Source organism: Prionailurus bengalensis, chromosome B1 (genome assembly GCF_016509475.1).
Source record: "Prionailurus bengalensis isolate Pbe53 chromosome B1, Fcat_Pben_1.1_paternal_pri, whole genome shotgun sequence".
NCBI lineage: Eukaryota > Metazoa > Chordata > Mammalia > Carnivora > Felidae > Prionailurus > Prionailurus bengalensis.
The window spans coordinates 148,480,843-148,502,298 of NC_057344.1; the positions used below are offsets into that span (position 1 = coordinate 148,480,843).

General features: G+C 37.9%; 1 protein-coding gene and 1 long non-coding RNA gene across 7 annotated transcripts in view; one reads left to right on the forward strand and one right to left on the reverse strand.

Moving 5' to 3' along the window:
- Nucleotides 1–21,456, reverse strand: part of SLC4A4 (solute carrier family 4 member 4) — a 348,226-nt gene that overhangs the window by 70,965 nt on the left and 255,805 nt on the right. For all 6 annotated transcript variants that reach the window (XM_043572514.1, XM_043572513.1, XM_043572509.1 and 3 more), the window contains 2 exons: nucleotides 16,953–17,086; nucleotides 9,861–10,132 (listed from right to left, as the gene is read on the reverse strand). In XM_043572514.1, the coding sequence (XP_043428449.1) occupies nucleotides 9,861–10,132; nucleotides 16,953–17,086 (406 nt within the window). The remainder of the gene's footprint in view (nucleotides 1–9,860; nucleotides 10,133–16,952; nucleotides 17,087–21,456) is intronic.
- Nucleotides 1,542–21,383, forward strand: LOC122478821. Its single transcript, XR_006296172.1, has 3 exons — nucleotides 1,542–2,183; nucleotides 12,122–12,220; nucleotides 21,293–21,383. It is a non-coding gene; the product is annotated as an uncharacterized LOC122478821 (long non-coding RNA).

The following is a 21,456-nucleotide window of genomic DNA, read 5'->3' on the forward strand; positions in this document are numbered from 1 at the left end:
AATCTACTGCTAGGTCACCCCTATTTCCTTGTAAAACACACACGCAACCTGTTTTCTTATTCTGTTTCAGCACAGGTCACGGAAAGAATCAAAATAGGCTAAAGGATGCTTGGCCCAAACGATAAAACCAAACATGAGTTCATTCCCAAAAGGAAGAAGATGTTAGCACATTTTTGTTAACAAAACCTAGATTTTTAGCATTATTTTGTTCTAAAAAGCCTACAGTACATTTTCTTACATTATTCCATTTGCTCATTTAAAAACAAGCTATACTTTTATACCTGCTTTATGTTGAATGGGACTCTGAAACAAGATATGCCAGGTTTCTTGCCCAGGACTGTAGAAGAGTCAACCAGAAGTAGAACTGATACCAAAATCTTGTTCAGCATTCTTTCTTTTCCTAGCCAGCATTTGATTTTTGTGGTAACAGAATTCAAGGTGGGATAATACTCTCCAATGTTAGATGATGTGAATTTCAACCACCCCCCCCCCCCCGCCCCCACACACTCCGAAATGTCTGACTGGTCTGAGTGTTCGGAAAAAAGCAGTCTATGTGAAATCACAGGCACTATTTAGATGGTGTCTGGGAAACTCTTCTTCCTGAGCAAGATTCTTTGATGCAATTTTATGAGCTTCCTGTCATAAGAGAGTGAAGGTCTTTGTACAACAGACTTTTCCACATAAAAACAAGGAGTAAGAGTCAGGGAGAAAGATATCCAAGATATCCTCCTTTTTTGTGAGATGAATGACATAATAAAGACCACCAGTGAACTAAACCAGGATTCCAATCTGAACTTCTAGGGACTGCTTTCAAGTTCTAGATACACATCGATTCTGCTCAACTAAATTCCTTTTATCTTTTCAGTTTTCCTCTGAGACAAGCTATTAAAGCATGCCTCTCAAAGTCCCAGAGACTACTATCAAAAGGACAATAAAAAGTATACACCTTTCCAACTTATTTTAGTAGGTAGCTGCTTCAAGAAAAGGACTTCAAAATAAATATGTAAACAAGCATTTCCAAAAATACATGTTAACAGAATATAGGAGAGTCCATACATAAGACTAAAAGTAAATTTCTTTAAGCTCACAGAGGAGAGAATGATCAATTTCAATTGGCTTCTGTGAGAGCCACTGTTCACCATTTGGATCAAGATACATACAATACAAGTATTTTGGCAACCAAGTGCAGAATGATCTATGCATATAGAATTCTTAATATCCTTAATCAGGATTCTGAAAAGGTCAAATAGAAAATCATAAACACACTGCACTTTGTCTGTCTTCACTATTTGCTCAGCACCATGGCTTATGCAGGAAAGAAACTCTTTGCCCTAGGAATCTGGCTAAGTTAGAATTAGCCAATTGTCACTGGGACAGTCTGTGTCCCACACTTGGTTTCAGGGAGTTTTCACAGGTTGGTCGTTTTATGTTCCTTGGATTTTCACTTCTTGATCCTTCTTCCTGTGTATCAAATTCTAGCTGATCCTCTGGAACAGGGGAAATGAACATCATTAGTAATAGACATTTAAAAATGTGCCTGTGAGTGTTCCATCTTAAGCTGGCTTTTTTCCCCCCTGTATGTTTAATGAGAGGTCTACGGAAAGATCAGGCTACAGGATACAAGCAGGAAAAAAAGGTGACATCCACATGTCAGTGTTAGTATACCTCCTGCATAAGAAATTTCAATTGCACCTGTAAGGTTGTCCTTCTTTATCCTCCAGTACCTCGCCCCAGGAACTACCCTATGACTCCTCTGCTTTACATCAGGAATACATACAAAGGCTACACAGTAAACTATGAGTAAGAAATAACCACCAAGGCTCAAAAGATCTGTCTGCCTTCATGCACCACCACATCACAAGTTAAGAGAAAAGAATGCTAAGAAAACTGGCCTAGAACTCTGGCTCCACCACATTCTGGAACAAACTGTCCCCAAACCACCTCACCGCATAATCTTAAGAAGTCACCTCACTCTCTTGACCACAGGCCCCTCATTTGTGGAGGTGGATTTGAAACCATTTATCTCATAAGGTTACCGTGCAGATTAAATAAGACAATGTAGGAAAAACTGTTAGCACAATAGCAGGTAAAGCTGAAACAGATGGTTACTAAGGAGACTATCAGCTTTATGATCTGAAGAAAGCAAAATTTCACCCCTGGAAAAAAGTCTGCTACCTCACAAGGTTTGTGATGACTGAATACATATATACTATAATAACAGATATTGAAATACAGTTTATTAAAATCCTTAGTAAAATGTATGGCACTTGGATGGTGCTTAATAAATAGTAGCCAAATCTGAATCTACACCCTCAACATAGCTTCTTAGGATTAATGTAGAACTGGTTAGCTTGCTCTCAGCAAGAAAAAATGTAAGAGTATTCTCTATAATAATTAAATGTTAATGTTTTATTCATTCTACTCAAGCAACATCTTGAGGAAACTGAGTAACTAGAAAACAGATATAGAATAAAACTGAATAAGCTTCTTGCCTGCATGGTCATGTCAGGCTTCTTTAAGGATCCTGGGTAATTTCAGCACATGAACACCTCTTAATAAAATCAAATATTTATGCTTTAAATGTCTATATCAATAAAAGGGCAAAAATGGCTTTTGGAAGGATGACAAGGTGAATGAGGAAAACTTTGGGAGAAATGGCTCTTAGAGAAATTACCTGCCACCACCCCAGCCTTGAGCCTTAAAACAAATAGAAAGTTTTCTTCACGTTTTGTTATTATACTCTTCATTTTCCTAAGTATTTTTGCCAAGCCTCATGCTTTAGGTTTTCACTGTAACTAGACAAGTTCAAGTTATGACACACTCCAATCTGTGGACACTTTTTCACACTTTCACCTATGATACCACGTTGGAAGTTAAAAGGCTGAGCTACTATTAAGTGGGACATATTTAGTCACTATTTTCACACACAAAAAAATTTCTATTCCATACCCACTCATCACTACATTTCAGATGTGTATACACATTACTACAGGCTATGTTTCCAAATGTGTGTTTCTTGGAACCCACAGCTAGCGAATTATACAGATCTGGTGATTATCCAAATTCATTGTTTCCCCTCTTGAGTCCTGCAAGTGTTTCACAGAAACTGCTAAAATACTAGGCTAGGAGAGTAAAAGGAAGCTAAAATGATGGATGCTTCAAATTTCTATGGTTTTCTCAAAAGATCATAGTACCATAAATGATAAAACATCAGCTGTGCTGGTAAAGTATCCTTGCAAATGCAAAGCCTGAATCATTCTATACCAGAAGGCCTAGTACTTCCTGTTTAACCATTAGTCTATGATTTAAACCTACTTTATAATCCAAAGAGGGAATGATACATAATAAAAATAAAATTGCATAGAATATGATGCAGGTCACGGAAGATAAATTAGGATTATCTTTTATTTCCTAATTTTCTTTTAATGGGCTTTCTAATTACAAAACGCATATCGACTATAATATGGGACCACAGGAGACACAATCGAGCAGTTCCTTTTAACGGTTGTAACATCTTGGTGCATAGCATTTATTAAGATAATAGAAAAATAATATAGAAAGTAATGATAATGAAATTCTACTCTAGTGACGACCATTTTAGATCATTTGGAGGCCTCCTCATGCTGTGAATAAAACAAAGGTGTAGAAATGGAAGCCAGGGGTACCCGGCTCAGTTGGCTAAGCATCTGACTCTTGGTTTCAGCTCAGGTCATGATCTCACAGTTTTGTGAGTTCAAGCCCTGCATCAGGGTCTGCACTGACAGTGTAGACCCTGCTTGGGATTCTCTCTCTCCCTCTCTCTCTGTCCCTCCTCCTCTTGCCCTGTCTCTGTCTCTCTCAAAATAAATAAATAATTCTAAAAAAAAAAAAAAAAAAAGGAAATGGAAGCCATGGCTACTTTCAATCACTTGGTCTTAGAGTTTCACTCAGGGAAAAAGCCATCTTTTACTTAGAGATACTATAGACCATGACGTCTCAGTACTTGAGAAAGTATCCCTCTTAATCATTCATCCATTATTAAGCATGTTCTCCCTGGAACAGTCAACAATGAATCAATAAAATATATCCCTTCTGTTAACAATAAAGTATAGAATCTACTCCCTTGAGGCAGTTTTTCTTTCTTCTCTAATTTGTTTATCATTTTTAGCAAGGCTTCTTTCCCCCCCAGGTATAAAACCACACCTGGTTAGAAAATTTATTTTGACCCTTTCTAAAATATTAATATGCCCTTGAGTGCACACTCATTGCAACCTTGACACATCAGGCAAATGAACACAGGTACTTAAGTGGAAATGTATTTCTAAAGTGTAGGTCAAATGAAAATCTGGCCTCATTCAGTCAAAAAGTAATTAACACTATTTTCTACATTTAAACAACACATTTTAAAACAACACATTTTATAAAAAGCAATGTGAGTATATTTGTGTGTATGTGTGTGCACAGCGTATATGTGGGGTGTGTGTGTGTGTGTGGTGTGATGTACAGGTGTGTGTGATGTGTGTATGTGTATGGTGTATAGATGTGTGTGTGGTATGGTGGTGTGCAGTGTTGTGTGTGTGTGCAGTGTTGTGTAGAGGTGTATATGTAAGTGCAAGTGTGTGGTGTATAGATGCATGTGGTATGATGTATAGGTGTGTGTGTGTGTGTGTGTGTGTGGTGTGTGTGTGGTATAGTGTACAGGTGTATGTGGTATAGTGTGTATGTGTGTAGTATGTAGGTGTGTGTGGTATGGTGTATAGGTGTGTGCATTGTGGTATATAGGGTTGTGTGTGGTGTAGTGTATAGGTGTATGTGGGGAGTGTGTGTGTGTGTGTGTAGTCTAGTTCACTGAAGTAGCACAATTCTTAAAAAGCAATGAAAAAGACCCTCTATAAGTTTTTGTTGATAGTAGAAAGGAAAGGAACAAAAGGGCAAGAGAAGGAGGGAGAGGAGAGGGGGAAAAGAAAGAAGAAAGATCATATCTTATTCCTTATTTACAAAATTCTGTCATTTGTTTTTGAGTGAATCAGACCAACTTAAAAGAAATAAACATTTCCCCTCAGGGAAGGGGAAAGGACTTTCTAGCTTTCTTCCACATTATACATAGTGTATAACACTTTTGTAGACTTGAGATTCAATGGAATAATATTAAATGATCTAACTACTACGTACTGAACTCCTTAACACTTTTTTCTTTAAATATGGCTCCAACGTTTCATATTTATCTACAACAGCACATTAGTTGTTAACTTGCGGTTGGGGTGGGGGAGGCTTCTAGTAAGAACCTAGTTAGTATATTCCATTAGGAAAATTTCAGGGAAAATTAAATGTTTGAACCCCTTTAAAAGAATACAACTAAAAGATTAAACTGGCTGGGGCATCTTTTGTGGAAAAAGGAGAAATAAGAATAAGAACAAATTTTTACTCACTGTCTATTAGGTGGCAAACGTTACATATACTATTTCATTTAATCCATATGGTAACTTCTAAGAGTAGGTACAATTATTAACCCAGCTCACAGGTTAAGAAAAACAAAGAAATTAGGTAATTAGCCTAGTCCATGGTCACACTGTTGGTTAGACCTAAATCATGGTCACTTTCCTTTACTCCAAAGCACATATTGTTCACACTTTATCACGCTAACAGTTTCCCCAATTGGGATGTTGGTGATGAAATGTAATATTGTGGACTGTCCTTTAATTGGACATTTTTTAGTTTGCACTGTTGGCTTCTGAACTGAGTCATCTTTCTTATACATCTCTGCTATGTAAACATCAAGGCACAGTGGGGATATAACCTCTATTACCTCTCCATCAATTAATAGAGACTCTATTTCTAAGAAAGAAATTTTAGCACAAAAACCATGTATTGACCCTGACTGCTTTGTCAAACCACACGGCTAATTTTCCTTTTAGTGCTTGCAACTGGGCTTCCTTAGTTCTTCAGTATGACTTTGGTCCCTGAGCAATAGATGGGATGAAAGGAAGGGAAAGAAAGATGCATGAAGAAAAGAAAACTCAGGAAGTGATGAAGATTTATGGAAGCAAGCGAGAACAGGACAGACAAGGAAGGAAAAGAGGAGGAAGAGTTGTCTTCACAAAGCACAAAAAACTCACAGTCTTATTGTAGCTGTGAATCAAGTTTTCATAGTGATTAAGTGACCCCTATTTCCTTTCCTGTGCAATCACTTCTCAGTTTGCAGGCCTATGTCTCCATCTGTGTAGTTGCTGGTTCACTGTTACACACGTCCCAGTGTTGAAAAACAAGTAATCCGCCAGTTTAAATATTATTGACTCATTGACTAAATTCTTTTACTAGGAGTGCATGTTGCGATGAAAGGCCAGGCTTTTGTTGTTTTTAGAATACTTACTCTAGCTGTACATGCAACTGTATTATTCTATAACTATCATTTTTCAACTTGCTATCATGAAGTACTAAATTGATGGTGGTATATAGTTTTCTTTCAAAAAGTATTAAGATCTTGAGGAGAGAAACACACAATCACTAATCTTAAGGGTTTATCATGAAAGTGGAGATATCCACTTGCCTTTTTTCCCAACCACAGACATTTTATTTCCATAGTTTAAGGAAATCCCTCCCATTCATGTTCATATTCTTCATGAGTGCCTTTCACCTGGACAACTCTAAAAATACGGGGTGCGACCAACAGTCTTGTCATAAAATAAGCCAACTGCCCAATAGTGTTTGCTCAGAAGGGGGCATGATGAAGACTGGTTTGTTTTTCCATCATTCGTACTTACTAACCTTAAATTTTAATACATAATAACCACAGTAACAGTGTCAGTTAGCAATTAGTCATTACATACCAGAAACCATCCTAAGTACTTTGTCTGTACTAGAAAATACCTCAGTTTTTCCACACAATATAACAATTCTATAAGGTAGGTGCAGTTATTAACCCCTTTGTACCAATGAGGAAGGTAAGGCGAGGCACCCGGGGAAAAGGAACTTGCCTGAACTCGCACATAGAGCATTAGCCAAGCGGGGCTTAAATACTAGATTTTCTGACTTCAAAGCCCTGCTACACTTCACTACTGGTCCCACTTGGAGGTAGTAGAGATTGCCAGAGTCCTTCCAAGACAACTCCTCACTCTGTAAGACAGACTTCCAATACAAGCTGGGGAAAACAGGTCAAAGGAAAAGCCATCTATCTCCACTTCAGTGACTACTTACTATGCAGGTTTCAAGCTTCACAATGACATTTTCTAGAAAACAATGGTCCTTCTAGGAAGAAAAGTTACACATAAAATCTTCATGTATTTTTGACAATTAAAACGTTCAAATATGTCTTCCTTGGCTCTATATTATGATCTCTGCCAGCATCCAATTAAAACAACGAGCCCCAGTTTCCATTAGCCTCAGGTAAGTAGACCTTCTATGTGACAGGTGTGCTGACAAAGCCCTCATCTGGCTTTATGAATACTTCAAACCTCAAAAAAGTGAGGAGTATTTTTTTTCCTTTAAAAAATTTACTGTATGACTACTTAGACTTGCCTATGAAGTCAGATTACACACTTTTTTCATAAAGAAATAGTGACATATAAATACATAAAGATAGAAATAAATGAAACGGAAAGTTCAAAATCCCACAATTAAGTATGTCTGTGAGCCAATAGTTTGAATGCGCATAGTCTGGACTTCCCCTGAAAGTACACAATGGATGGTTACTCTCCTCTTATTTAGGAAAAGTTCTATATGATTGTGTAATGGTAACATCTGTGTTTCAAGCATATTTAATTGATCCTAATAATAGTATCTATCATGTATTGAGTGCGTACTCTTCTCTAAGCAGTTTTTAAGTTATGAAATATTTGTCATCAGTACACATTTTAATAATTAAAAGCTTTTGTGATTATATGTCATTCATGTTGCCTACATTTTCACTTCATACCTGTCTCTGCTTTGCTTTTTTTTTAAATATGAAATTTATTGTCAAACTGGTTTCCATACAACACCCAGTGCTCATCTCAAAAGGTACCCTTCTCAATACCCATCACCCACCCTCCCCTCCTTCCCACTCCCCATCAACCCTCAGTTTGTTCTCAGTTTTTAAGAGTCTCTTATGCTTTGGCTCCCTCCCTCTCTAACCTCTTTTTTTTTCTTCCCCTACCCCATGGTCTTCTGTTAAGTTTCTCAGGATCCACATAAGAGTGAAAACATAGGGTATCTGTCTTTCTCTATATGACTTATTTCACTTAGCAGAATCCTCTCCAGTTCCAACCACATTGCTACAAAAGGCCATATTTCATTCTTTCTCATTGCCACATAGTATTCCATTGTGTATATAAACCATAATTTCTTTATCCATTCATCAGTTGATGGACATTTAGGCTCTTTCCATAGTTTGGCTATTGTTGAAAGTGCTGCTATAAACATTGGGTTCAAGTGCCCTTATGAATCAGCACTCCTGCTTTTAAGTATGCGCTTTCTGTCAATGTGTGTTGATTGTCCTTAAATAAGACAAAAGAATCTGTGAGTGCAAAGCCCAACAATGACCTATCTTTTCATCAGTGTTACTGACCAACCCAACTTTAGGGAGATACCGTTCTCTTGTCACTTGTCACTCAAGATGCATACAGGTCTTCTAAGGCTTCTCCACCCAAGTGGCAGAGAAGATTGCAAATACAGCACCAAAATATCTGAGGGCAATCTAACACAGCTTGCCATCAGCATTAAAATTCTTTGTTCTGTTTTTAAACTCATAATCATTTTGTCTGCATTCTAGTCTACGATACACCCACGTCTGTCTTACTGTAAACATGAAGAGGTTTTCCTGCAGAATCTATACATAAAGGTGCATATTGCATGAATGTGCCCTACCTACATCTCTGCTCAGGTTTACACAGTCCCCCATACGCTATTGTACTCCTGGTGCTATAAGACCTTCATGGAATGTGTATCAGTTTTTATTTTAAGGGACAATAACTTGTAGCTAATTGCATGACCTAGGATAACTAACACTATTACCATTTAATTATCTGACACAAACTTCTACAGATATAAAACAACTTTCCCCAAAGTGAATCCTTTCTTCCAAATGCCTTCCATATCATATAATGATGAATTACCCTAAAAAAAAATCCAAAGACCAAGTTGAGCACCTTTTGGGAAAAAGTCCTGGTGCTGACCCAGGTTTGGCTAGAGGGATACTAGAGTGCTAGGGTGTATAGAATCATATTCCTTACCCAGAACTTACTTTTTACTTTTATATCTTTCCTAATTCTAGAATATAAATCTTCCCTGAGAGCATAACATTCCTTCTTTTCTTTCTCTTATCTCTTCTTTTCCTTTCTTACTTACATGGTCTAGCACAGATGAACTATAAGTCTCCTCTTTACCGCTAAGAGACTACAATCTGAACTTCTTTTTCAATTTCATGCTTCAAATTCTATAAAGTCAATAGTATCTTGTTTCTTCTATAAGCTCAAAATAATCTATTTAGAGTTTACTTCAGGAAGAGATTCCTAGAGCAATAAGAAAACAGAAAAATATGGGACAGAAGTTCAGAGGACTGGGTTTGTCTGGCCCTTATATGTTAATATTTGTATCTGGTTTCCTCAACTATCAGATAAGATGAAGAATAATGTACACTAAATTTCCTTGCAAATACTGCAGTTTGAGCTAATTTCAAAGTTGAGTTCATTTCAGAGCTCCTGGTTTCTCTTCCTGATTGAATCTCGTGGCTAAGATACCTTAGGTAATAAAACTTCAAATCTGGCAGGATGGTTTCTCAGAGAAAATAAAATAAAACAAAACCTTTTACTGATGATCATGATGCCATGCTGAAAGCTTGCATGCATGGAGCCTACACCTTCCTCCAAACACAGGGTAAGCACCAACATGAAGCATGGTGTCCTCACCTGGGTCAGGAGGCACACAGGCACAGGAAAAGTGAGTATTGTAGCCCACTTTGAAGTTGGAGTTGATGGGGTAGTAGTCAGCTAGCTTGATCATCTTCTTGAAAGCATCGTAGATAAAGATGAAGCTAATCAGAGAAGAGAAGCCCTCTTCTGTGAAGCGAGTGAAGTACTGAACCAAGAAGCTGGCATCTGTGGCTACCAAAATGAGACACAAGAAGGCTGACCACAAGCCAATCCAAAGGCGAAACTCCAGATAGTCAAAATTATGATCCCTGGAAAGAAGAGAGAAAGGTATTTTAGACTCCTCCATGGAATACAAAGAGTAATATAAAACTACGCAATGACGGCAGAATGATTGTAAAAAATACAGGATCACTTTTAGCCACTAAATATAAATCTCATTCTTGATTTTATCCAGAAAATACCAAGTCTAAGGATTTGGTCTCGTGATATTATTAAAGAAATAATCCTGAAAGTTTAAGAATGGCACATCAAAAGCAGTCATACCATTTGCAGGTAAATAACTCAATTTTCTCATTCAAACTCTGCCTTCATGGAGTTTAGAAAACAAACAATTTGAAAGCATCACATTGGTACCCAGTATGCACTCAATAAATGTTTGTGAGCTTCGCTGGTTAATGAAGGCACTAAGATAAATATATTCTCTGTTCCCACATCATCGCAATCTACTGAGGGAGACAAACTGATAAACATAATCACACCAGAAAATACTAAGTGATATCTAAAGGTTCCCACAGAGTGTCACAGAGGAATAACTAATTCTGGCCGGGGATTGTAGGAAAAACTCCAGGTATTTAAGGACAAATAGGATAATTACACTGTACTCAGATCAAGAAAGGCTCTCTTGCTGTGTCATAGCCAGATGCAACCACAGACATGGTATCCTTCTTGTGAAGCTTGTCCATAGACATGGTATCCTTCTGCTTAAGTGGTATGTGAAGCATCTTGTGACCACCTTGTTTTTGGTCTGTTCCTGTCCCACAGTCTTAGATTAGGCTGCCTCCATCAAAGGAGGCCATTGTTTTCCAAAGCCCTTTCCATTCCTTTTAAGTAAATTAGCTCATATTTAGGAAAATATGGGCCAAGTGTTGACATTTTACCATTTCATATTGATTCTTTTAAAATTATGTGAAGATTATAGTATTTTTCTTATCATTTAAATTTTTTTTAATGTTTACTTATTTGCTTTTGAGAGAGAGAGAGAGAGAGAGAGAGAGAGAGCGAGCGCGCACAGCAGGGGAGGGACAGAGAGAGAGAGGGAGACACAGAATCTGAAGCAGGCTCCAGGCGCTGAGCTGTCAGCACAGAGCCTGATGTAGGACTTGAACTCACAAACTATGAGTTCATAACCCGGGCCAAAGCCAGATGCTCAGCCGACTGAACCACCCAGCAGCCCCTTTTTCTCATCATTTATGATGAAAAAGCAAACAGTAGTCATCATATTTCTTCTATGAGAAAAAGAAATAAATCAAGGATCATGCATACTTGATGCTCTACAGCTTTGATTTTAAACAAGTATCTTTTATAGTGATGTATTTTAATATATTCCTGAAGGTATGGTATCAACACCTTCACCATGACCATTCCAGTTTGGGCCACCAGGAAGTCTTTGCTTGATTTTACGTCCTTACTGATATCCATGTTTGCCCTGCTCAAAGCCATTTTCCACATTATAGCCAAAATGATCTTTTTAAATGTAAATCAGATCCTCCCTACCCCCTTTCAAAACCTTTTGATGGCTTCACACTGTTCATAGAATAAAATTCAAATTCTCTAACTAACACAATTGTTGGCATATTAAATGTTTCCAATGTGAACTTGCTAGATGAATTAAGGCATGCCTATGGCTTTGGACTTGAGACAGTTACTGCCATGACCTAAGTATTCTCACAGAGAGCCAGGAGATCCTGAGTGAAAATTTTATGGAATATTAGAATTAAAAGTTCCTTAGATACTGTGATGGTTAATTTTATGCATCAACTTGGCTGGATCATGTGGTACCCAGATATTTGGCCAAATGTTATTCTTGGTATCTCTATAAGGATGAGTTTGATGAAATTAACATTTAAATTGGTAGGCTTTGAGTAAAGCAGACTGCTTTCCATAACGTGGGTGAAATTCATCTAATCAAATCCTTCAACTGAACACAGCAAAATACCTGCCAACCCCAGGCAAGAAAAAATTCTCCAGAAGATTGTCTTTGGACTTGATATGAAACATGACCTTTTCTGTTTCTACAGCAGACAGCCTTTGAATGTGAACTGGAACATCAGCTCTCCTGGGTCTCCAGCCTGTTGGCCCAACCTACAGATTTCAGACTTGCTAGTCTCTATAATCATGTGAGTCAATTCCTTATAATAAATCTCTTTATTATATTGGTCTCGTTTCTCTGGAGAATCTTAATATAGATACCAGTTAGTCAAATATGTCTCATTTTATAGATGAGAACTCCAAGGCCAATGGAAGTTAAGTCATTTATCCAATGCCAGGTTTTAATGGCAGAGCTGGATCAGAAACCAAACCTCTGCATTCTTGGACTGGTCCTTTAAAAAATTTCACCATCATTCCCCTGAGTTGTATTTAGGGTGGACCTTAAAATCACTGTCCTTTTTTTCCTTCTTTTCACCAAATCACCTAAATTGGAATATATTACCAAAGCAGGAGATTATTAACACTTGGGCAGAAAGTTATCTCCTATGGATTTCCTGGAATCTTTTTCTTTGTTTCAATTTTTTTTTCATGTTTATTTTTGAGAGAAACAGAGTGCAACCAAGGGAGGGCAGAAAGTGAGGGAGACACAGAATTCGAAGTAGGCTCCAGGCTCTGAGCTGTCAGCACAGAGCCTGACGTGGGGATTGAACCCGCAAACCGTGAGATCATAACCTGAGCTGAAGTCAGTGGCTCAACCGACTGAGCTACCCAGGCGCCCCAATCCTGGAATCTTCCTGAGGACATCTTTTGCATTCCCTTATAGTTCTCTTTAGATCTACAATCCCACTGCTTAATCATATGCTTGTCTCTGTGAGATAAGTAGACTACAGAAAAAGCTAAATTCTAGGAACCTGAGATAATTTACATTATCACACAATGAATCAATTCTCGGAGTCAGGGCTAAGAAACAGTTTTATTACTTCTGAGCCAACAAACTTTTTTCTTAAAATAAAAAGTTTTAAACAATTACTTAGTTTTGTTTCCCTAACAAGATGACAGGGCAGTCTTGATTTGTCCTAAGAATGCTAATGGTTGTTTAGAGAATTGATGTTTATAGGACAGGATGAGAAACAAATCCAATAACCAGCTAATGGTTAGGAACACTCAGTTTGAGTACAAAGGGAAAAAATGCCTATATAAACTTAAATCTTAGGATCTAAACAATATACCAAAATAGCTGCTCTAAAATACTTAAATATTCCCAGAGTAGCTCTATAAGAATAACCCAAATAAAATCACTAAAACCGATGGCACTTCATTATAAAAGTGATATGTTTACAGCAGCAAGAAGAAAGAGGAATAAGAGATGAGAAACTTTTTAAAACAAGTTGATCAACAGTAATGACTACAATAAAGTGGCAATATTACATCCAATAAGACTATCAGTCCCTTTAGTGCCAAGTTTAAATAGCAATTAAGTTATAAAAAGTAACAGTAAATGATAGTAGAGACAAAAGAAACTATGGTGAATTCAAATGAGAAAATGGGTTTATATCCTTATGATATCACAGTGTTCCTAGATATTTTGACTTACAGTTTCTGAGTAGCATAAAACCAAGGTACAGACAAACAGAAGAACTCATTAGAGGCATGCTACAGAAATTAATGTTCAAGTCACTGACAAATGTAAACTCCCTAAACTACATGAATAAATCCAACAACATAATAGAAGAAAACAATCATTTGAAGGCCTCTAAATAAATTATTCAAAGAATAGAAGGAAAAAAATTATTGAATGACTAAATGCAATTATACAGGCTAAAATCCAACTTTAATTAGAGGTTTCTACATGGCTTAGACACAGTGTTAAAACTTCCAGGGGCACCTGGGTGGCTCAGTCGGTTAAGCATCCAACTTTGGATCAGGACATGATTTCACGGATTGTGTGGGTTCAAGCCCCACATGAGGCTCTGTGCTGACAGCTGACAGCAGAGCCTGGAGCCTGCTTCACACTGTGTCTCCCTCTCTCTTTGCCCTTCCCCACTCACGTTATCTTTCTCCCTCTCTCTCTCAAAAGTAAACATTAAGAAAAAAAAACTTTCAGATTCTTTGCGTGAGAAAAAGAAAAGGTATCTAATTCTCTGTTACTGGTTTACAATGTGTAAAAACAGTGCAAAGAAGACTGTAGAATTAGGGGGAAAAAACTACAATTGTCATTTGGAAAGTTGTAAGCTGTCATTCTGTTACTAATTTTAAAAGGTGACAGAACATCTTTCATATTCCTTAATGATTCTCCAGTTTATAGGCCAAACATTAAAACCTGTATTCCACGTCAGAGGGAAATCTGTGGATTATGTGGAGTCACGCTTGAGTCCACTGAAGCTACAAAACAAAGATTTACCTACTTTTCAAAAAAAAAACCGGTAAAATATTTTGGGGGGAAATCTGGGCAAGAGAGACTAAAGCAGTTTCTCTACTAAAGGACTTCTCAGATCCCTTAGTAAGCTGAAATGTAAAATGAATTACTAAGAGGAAGCAAACATACAGCATTTGCCAGATTTATGGGGATCACAGAAGCTTTTTTTTCTATGAAACATCTAAAGGGGACTAATCATTGAGGAAATACACTTTGAGAAATAGTGATCTACACAAATACTCTATATCTAAACAAAATATTAGCACTGTTGTTACAATACAGAAGCAAATGACACAGCATTATGAACAAAAGGACATGGTTTGCCTTAAAGCACCACATGCTACTCAGTGATGAATTTAAAGCACAGTTTCTCAAATGTTTCTTGTTGCTTTACAACTGTTTTCAAATCACTTGGAACTATGTTTACATTACCAATTATGATGAAACAGAAGGGAAAGTGAGAAAGGAACTTGCTTAGTGAAAGGAAATAATCTCTATCCTACAATTATCTAAAGTAAACTGGGATGCAAACATTTTCTGTATATTAAGGCTCTGATCACATTGCATCCAATAAATCTTTCTGCAAAGGTTGCACATGTTTGTTCCTGTTTATAGTACATGCTTGTTCCATCTTTCCACAAAAGCTTTCTTGTCTCACACAATGTTTTCTTAAACATATAAAAATGGTTTGACTTTCTATAAACTGACACAAATAGAAATTCTTTCCAGTGTCCTTCTGAGAATTATGATGGAGGAGGGATTTGTAGTGATGAGCTACAGAAAACTCACATTATTGCTTTAAATTCTCATAAGATCTTGCTGATGTTCTCAGCCCAGTTTTCAAAACACTCGTTTTAAATTCTCACCGCCTTCTCTATTTTGTGATAGCTTTTGATGGTAACATACAGTTTCAAAGGCTATTCTATCAGCCCTTGAGTCCATGAGGTATCATGTAGGTAACAAAACTTCCAACAACAAAATCTTAAAAATTTATAACAATATAAGAATATGGAAATTCAAGGAGTACCAGCAAGTCAATATGAAATTCTGCAATCTGCCTAAGGATTGAGGTCTGCTGGGAAAGGCAATTCTCTCTGAGAGGTATCGAGTTCACTAGAAAGAGGCCAGAATACCCAATTTGATTTTGAATTTATTTGTGTGCTAATGTGGCCACTTGGATAATTCGCTTAATTTGATTTTCTCCTTCTTAAAATGATCCATCAAATTCTAAAAGAAAATACGATATCACAATTGTTATGTCCATTAGGAGTGTATAGTAATTTCATAAGAGGCATAGTATCCAGAGTCAGAAAGCAGAATTCAAATCCCAGTCCTACCAACAACTGGTAATGGGGCCTATGGCAATGCACTTACCCTCTCCCTGCCTGTTTTCTCATCTATAAAACAGGGTATGGGGGTGGGGGTGGGGGTGCCTGGGTGGCTCATTTGGTTAAGCATCAGACTCTTGATTTCAGCTCAGGTCATGATCTCACAGTCCTGAGATCAAGGCCCACATCGGGCTCCGCACTGAGTGTGGGGCTTCCTTGGGATTCTCTCCCCCCACCCTTTTTCGAAAATAAATAAACATTTAAGAATAAAAATAAAAATAATAAAACAGGGTATGGTCCCTACCTCATTGCACTGCTACAGGAATGAAATGAGGAAGTACATGTAACGCACTTCGGATCATATTTGGTATGTGATCAACACTCAGCAAATGCTATTACTAAGCTGGCTCTTGAAATGAATCTTTAGTTAAGAACACTGGAATCAGGGTCAGGAGCAGTGGATCACTGGAACAACTAGTCTCTCATTAATGAGCCATGGGACCTTGAACAAGACATTTCATTTCTTGTCGGCCAGGATCATGACAGGAAATAGATGGCATTCTCAAATGGGTTTGTGAGGAAAACTTAATAAATGGGCTATTTACAGATGTGTGAGTAACAGAGAATGGCAAAGTACTCAGGAACTGGAAACATCAGGGAGCCATTTTTACCTCCTGGCTTCAAAAGGCCAAGGAAGGAAGAGAGTCACCAGAGCCTAGTGAGGGTAGAGCCACGCCAGTGGAGCCACTGTACAGAGGCTCTACTCAGGGGACAAGCCACTGCCAGACTGCAGTGTTAAAGCAGGGACTGTGAGGTACAGGGAGGTGGACCCACACCCTGACCTCTCTCCCTCCCTTCCTGTCCTACTCGTGCACTAGTCTAACCCAACAATAAGCCAGAGGGCAAAGGAGACTTAGTGTTTGGGTCAGCCCCTGTGGCACAAAGCAGGACTAGAAGGATAGAGAATAATGATGAGGACAAGTAGGCAGTACAACATATGGGCCCTCAGCTGAATCAAATGTAAAGTGAGTGTTGGACTACCCAATCTCCAAGGGCCTTTCAACCTCCAAATCTCAAAATTCCCATATTCTGACCTACCTAATTACTATTCTGTGCTATATCTAGACTGTGTTCTAGAATTAATCCTAATTTATAATTAGACATGTATACACATACTTGCTGAAATTGAATAGAAGCCTCTCAAAGACAAGGACAGGTCCTGTGCTGCTCAAAATCGTGAGTGGTTGACCGGCAAACAGGCAAAAGATGGCCCCAGAGACAGCTGTGCCCAGGAAGCTCTCCAACACGCCCTGATAGAAAGAGAAGAGAGCTGTTAGGAGAAACACACCTTTCTTCCTCCCAGGTGTGATGCCACTGGGGAAATTAAGCACATGAATATGCTACTACAAAGGCCATACCAAACACAGAAAATGGACACAAAGAATTGAGATTCTTACCAGTATGAATATCACCATCTATTTCACATATGATTTAGTCATTCCTCCCTACTGGAAGGGCTGACTTGTTCCAAAAAACTACAGTAACTATAATGACTGGTGGTTGACTACAGAAGGCAAAAGGTGACTCTGATCCATTCTAAAAATATTAATTGAAGCTTCTGTATGGAAAATCACATTATGTAATCCCACCAAGTGGGTAGAAATGATTTAGTACTTTGGGTGATGCTTTTCTCTCTGTGGTTAACTTCAGTGTTTGCTTCAGCCTGATTTCACCCTGCGCATAGCAGGTACTTACAAGTAGTTACATTTTAAACACAAAGGCTATTTTTTCTAAAGGAAAGATTTGAGAGGGGAGCAAAGAAGACACAAAAAGTTATTTTGCAATCCTGCAAAATCTCTAACATCCTACAATCTCTAACATACCAATTCCAAAATTTAAAAAAAATTTATATATATATATACATATATAGAGATATAATACACACATTATATATTTTGTATATAATATAAACTGATAGAAGAACTTTAATTTATTTTAGAGGAAATACATGTGTAGGAACATGAATAACTAAATCTTTGTGGCCACACTTTCCTGTACTTATAACTCTGGAAACCCAACCCATTGTTTTCCTTTAGGCTAACAAGAACAAAGAAACATGAACCATCAAGTATCACTGACTTAAAAGATTACCCTAACTTTCTTAATCATGTCATTTGGGACCAAGGCCTCAGATGATGGCAAACTAGCCCATTTCCTCTATTTTTCACAGTTCAAATTTTAGTTAGAAAAGCACATGTTTATTTGCAAGAGGATCTAAACTTGAAATAGTATTATATCAAGGGGTGACCTTTTTAAATATAAAAAGGTGACAAGAGACCCTTTAATCATAGGGTCTATGATCATACTAAAACATACTAAATCATACTAAAACAAAATGGTGCCAGGAAGATCTCTCCCTTCAACTGAGTAACAAATTACCTGTTCATAGAAGCATGATTTATGCTTTTACATAAAGCAAGCCATCTCTTAATCTAAACCGCCCTCTGTTTGGAGCAGAGTAGATTTCTGGATAATCTGTGATACCCCTCAGTGATTCCCTGCACCCCACCAATAAAAAGTTAACTTATCTGCCTGTGAGCCTAAGGCACCTCTTTCTACTGCCCCAAAAGTTCTCCAGCAACTTTCATTCACACATCATATAACAAAATGATCACACAGAATTTTTTTTTTAATCAAGTTATGGGCATGGAATGAATAAATCACGGGAATAAAAGGCACAGCATAGGAAATATAGTCAATGACATTGTAATAGCATTGTATGGTGACAGATGGTGGGTAACTCGTGGTGAGCACAGCGTAACACACAGAGAAGTTGAATCACTATGTTCTTTTGACAGCCAAAAGTAACATAAAATAGTATGTAAACTACACTCAAGTAAAAAAATGTTTTTTTTTTAAGTAATAAAAGTTTGAATGACAGAAGTAAAAAAAAAATCAACTTCTAGAACTTAAATACATCAAGTGCTATACCCACTCAAAAGCCTTCCTAAGAGACCCCTATTATAATGATTACCCAAAATATTTTTTACACTGCATCAGAGCCACCAATGTTATGCTTAAAATGGCACTGGCAATAGCACATCCTCCTCTTTGAAGGGTACCATTCAATTCAGAAAACAGTTAAAAATGCTTTAAAACAGCACCATGCATTAATGGGGCTGGGGTGGGGACAGGGCAAAAAAACAAGGGTTGACAAATAAGACTAGCTTCTCACACAGAGAGTATCTATATTCTGACACAACTAGGAACAACTTCTAAGAAATCTAGGTTGAAATCCGGGCGGGGCAGGGAGGGGAGGAGGAGAGGGAACCCTATTTCCATGGCCGTGAGCTCTACTGCATGACTGAAGAACGTCATCTCAATATTTTGTAACCACTCCACACATAATCAGAGTATCCACCTCCTTCTTTTTCAGACAGAATGAAGAATAACACACAAGGCTGGCAGAACCAGGCTGCATTTATGCAGACAAGACAGTCCCTTGTGCCCAACACATAGTTTTGATCTCTTACATGTGAAGGTATTGAGATTCAGGAGAGTTAAGTGATATGAACAAGTCCACCATGTTCAATGTGGCACGACAGGTCTTTGGAGTGTGGGTACCTGCCCAACCACGACTTCACCCATAGCAAGGATACAAAGTATGCTGGCTTCAGCTGGGGTTTTCTTGGAAGTGCAGTTTTCCACCTCCTGTGCATTGACATTGGGGTTTTTTTAAACGTCTTTATCATTTATCTTTCTTTTTCATGACTGACTTTAGTGTGTGTAACATGAAAGGGTAGGAACGGAATGCTCCCCATGTGGCAAGACAAGCCACCCTCTGCGTGAATATGACAGGCGTAGTTATACTGTGTCATTCTTTACCAAGCACAGAGAAGGACATATTTCTCATTACTACTGCAGTATCAAAATATAGCACCACCTGGGCGTGAGACAGAACAGGAAGCAAGAAAGAAGAAATGCAAGATTGGGAATTCTCTACTTGATTTGCCATCACTATCAATCTCTCTGAGGGCAAAGCACAGGGTCTCCGGGGGCCTTCTTATTTTTCTTCCTCTCATCAGGCTCTGCCCTATCCCTCCATGTGCTCTGTAGGTGTGCAGGAAACGCTAAAGGAATTGAAGAAGAAATACCCAAATCATACCCTAGGTTCCACTTATCAAAGGTCAACAGCCACTGTTGCTCATTCAGTAAAGATAACAAGGAATTTCTCCCAGAAGATGGCTTTGATTTATGGAAACCAAGTGACTGTTAAAAGGCAGATTATTTTTATTTCAGTACTTGATCCTTTGGTAAGTGCTACAGTTTCCATTCTGTTGCTGACAATTTTGAAACAGAGACAGGTGATTTATTATACACACTACACTGGAAACTTGCTTAAACTTAGAGATCCTTGCAGCGTTTCTGAGAAAAGAACTATTTTCACCACATTTTGATTTGTTAGTCTTGACAATACAGAAATGTAAAAAAAAAATAATCTCATGCAATGAATAACTTCAGTTTAACTAACAAGAATTTAAAGCTATTTATAAGGTGAACTATCAGAAACCCTTTTCTGATTTGTTATATTCAGGATTCAGTAATATAAAGAAAGAAAAGAACGTGTGGGTGTGTATATTTTTAATAGATATAACTCATAAAGACACTTCTACCCCCAGTTTCTCCCTGCCTCTATTATTTCTCATTCAGTCCATGAGGACACGTGTGGCTGAGCTCTGAGGTGTGGAAGAACCAGGTGGCACAATGTTACAGCTCCGTTGTGGTTAGGCTTTTACTTCACTCCATTTCTGAGCACATACCACCCACTGTGGAACAACAGAAGGAGCAAAGAACCAGCAGTGAGGAAATCTAGAGTCTAGACTTTGTTCTGTCATCAGAGAACTGATGATCTTGAGAATATCACTTAAAGTTTGTCAAATTTAGTTTCCTCGGGAAGGACAGATTCCATATGTTTTCACTCCTATGTGGATCCTGAGAAACTTAACAGAAGACCATGGGGGAGGGGAAGAAAAAAAAATGGTTAGAGAGGGAGGGACCCAAAACATAAGAGACTCCTAAAAACTGAGAACAAACTGAGGGTTTATGGGGGGTGGGAGGGAGGGGTGGGTGGGTGATGGGTATTGAGGGCACCTGTTGGGATGAGCACTAGGTGTTGTATGGAAACCAATTTTACAATAGATTTCATAATAAAAAAAAAATTTAGTTTCCTCACGTAGAAGAGAAACATCCAGATGGTAGAGGATAACAATGGACTCTGGAATCAAAAAAATCTCAAAGTGACATCTAGACTGTGCCATTTACTCAATCAATGACTTTAAGCAAGTTACTTAATCTCTCTATGCCTTATACAGTTAGGATGCATATTAGACAACACATGAAAAATGTTTAGTATAGTCTCTGATATAACTTTTTTATAAACAGTAACATATACACAATGTATTTGTTTAGATATAAGATGGGAAGCTGAACTAGCTGATTTCCAACATCTTTTCCAGGTGGCTCAGTGCAAACAGCATGTCTTGGAGTGAAGTATATCGGAGTGAAATCTCAGGTCCACCAGTCACCAAATCCTCTACATGCTAACTCTCTCTTCTGTAAAATCAATTGCTATTTCACAGAATAATTGGACTAAGAAAGACAATATATAAAGAGCTAATAA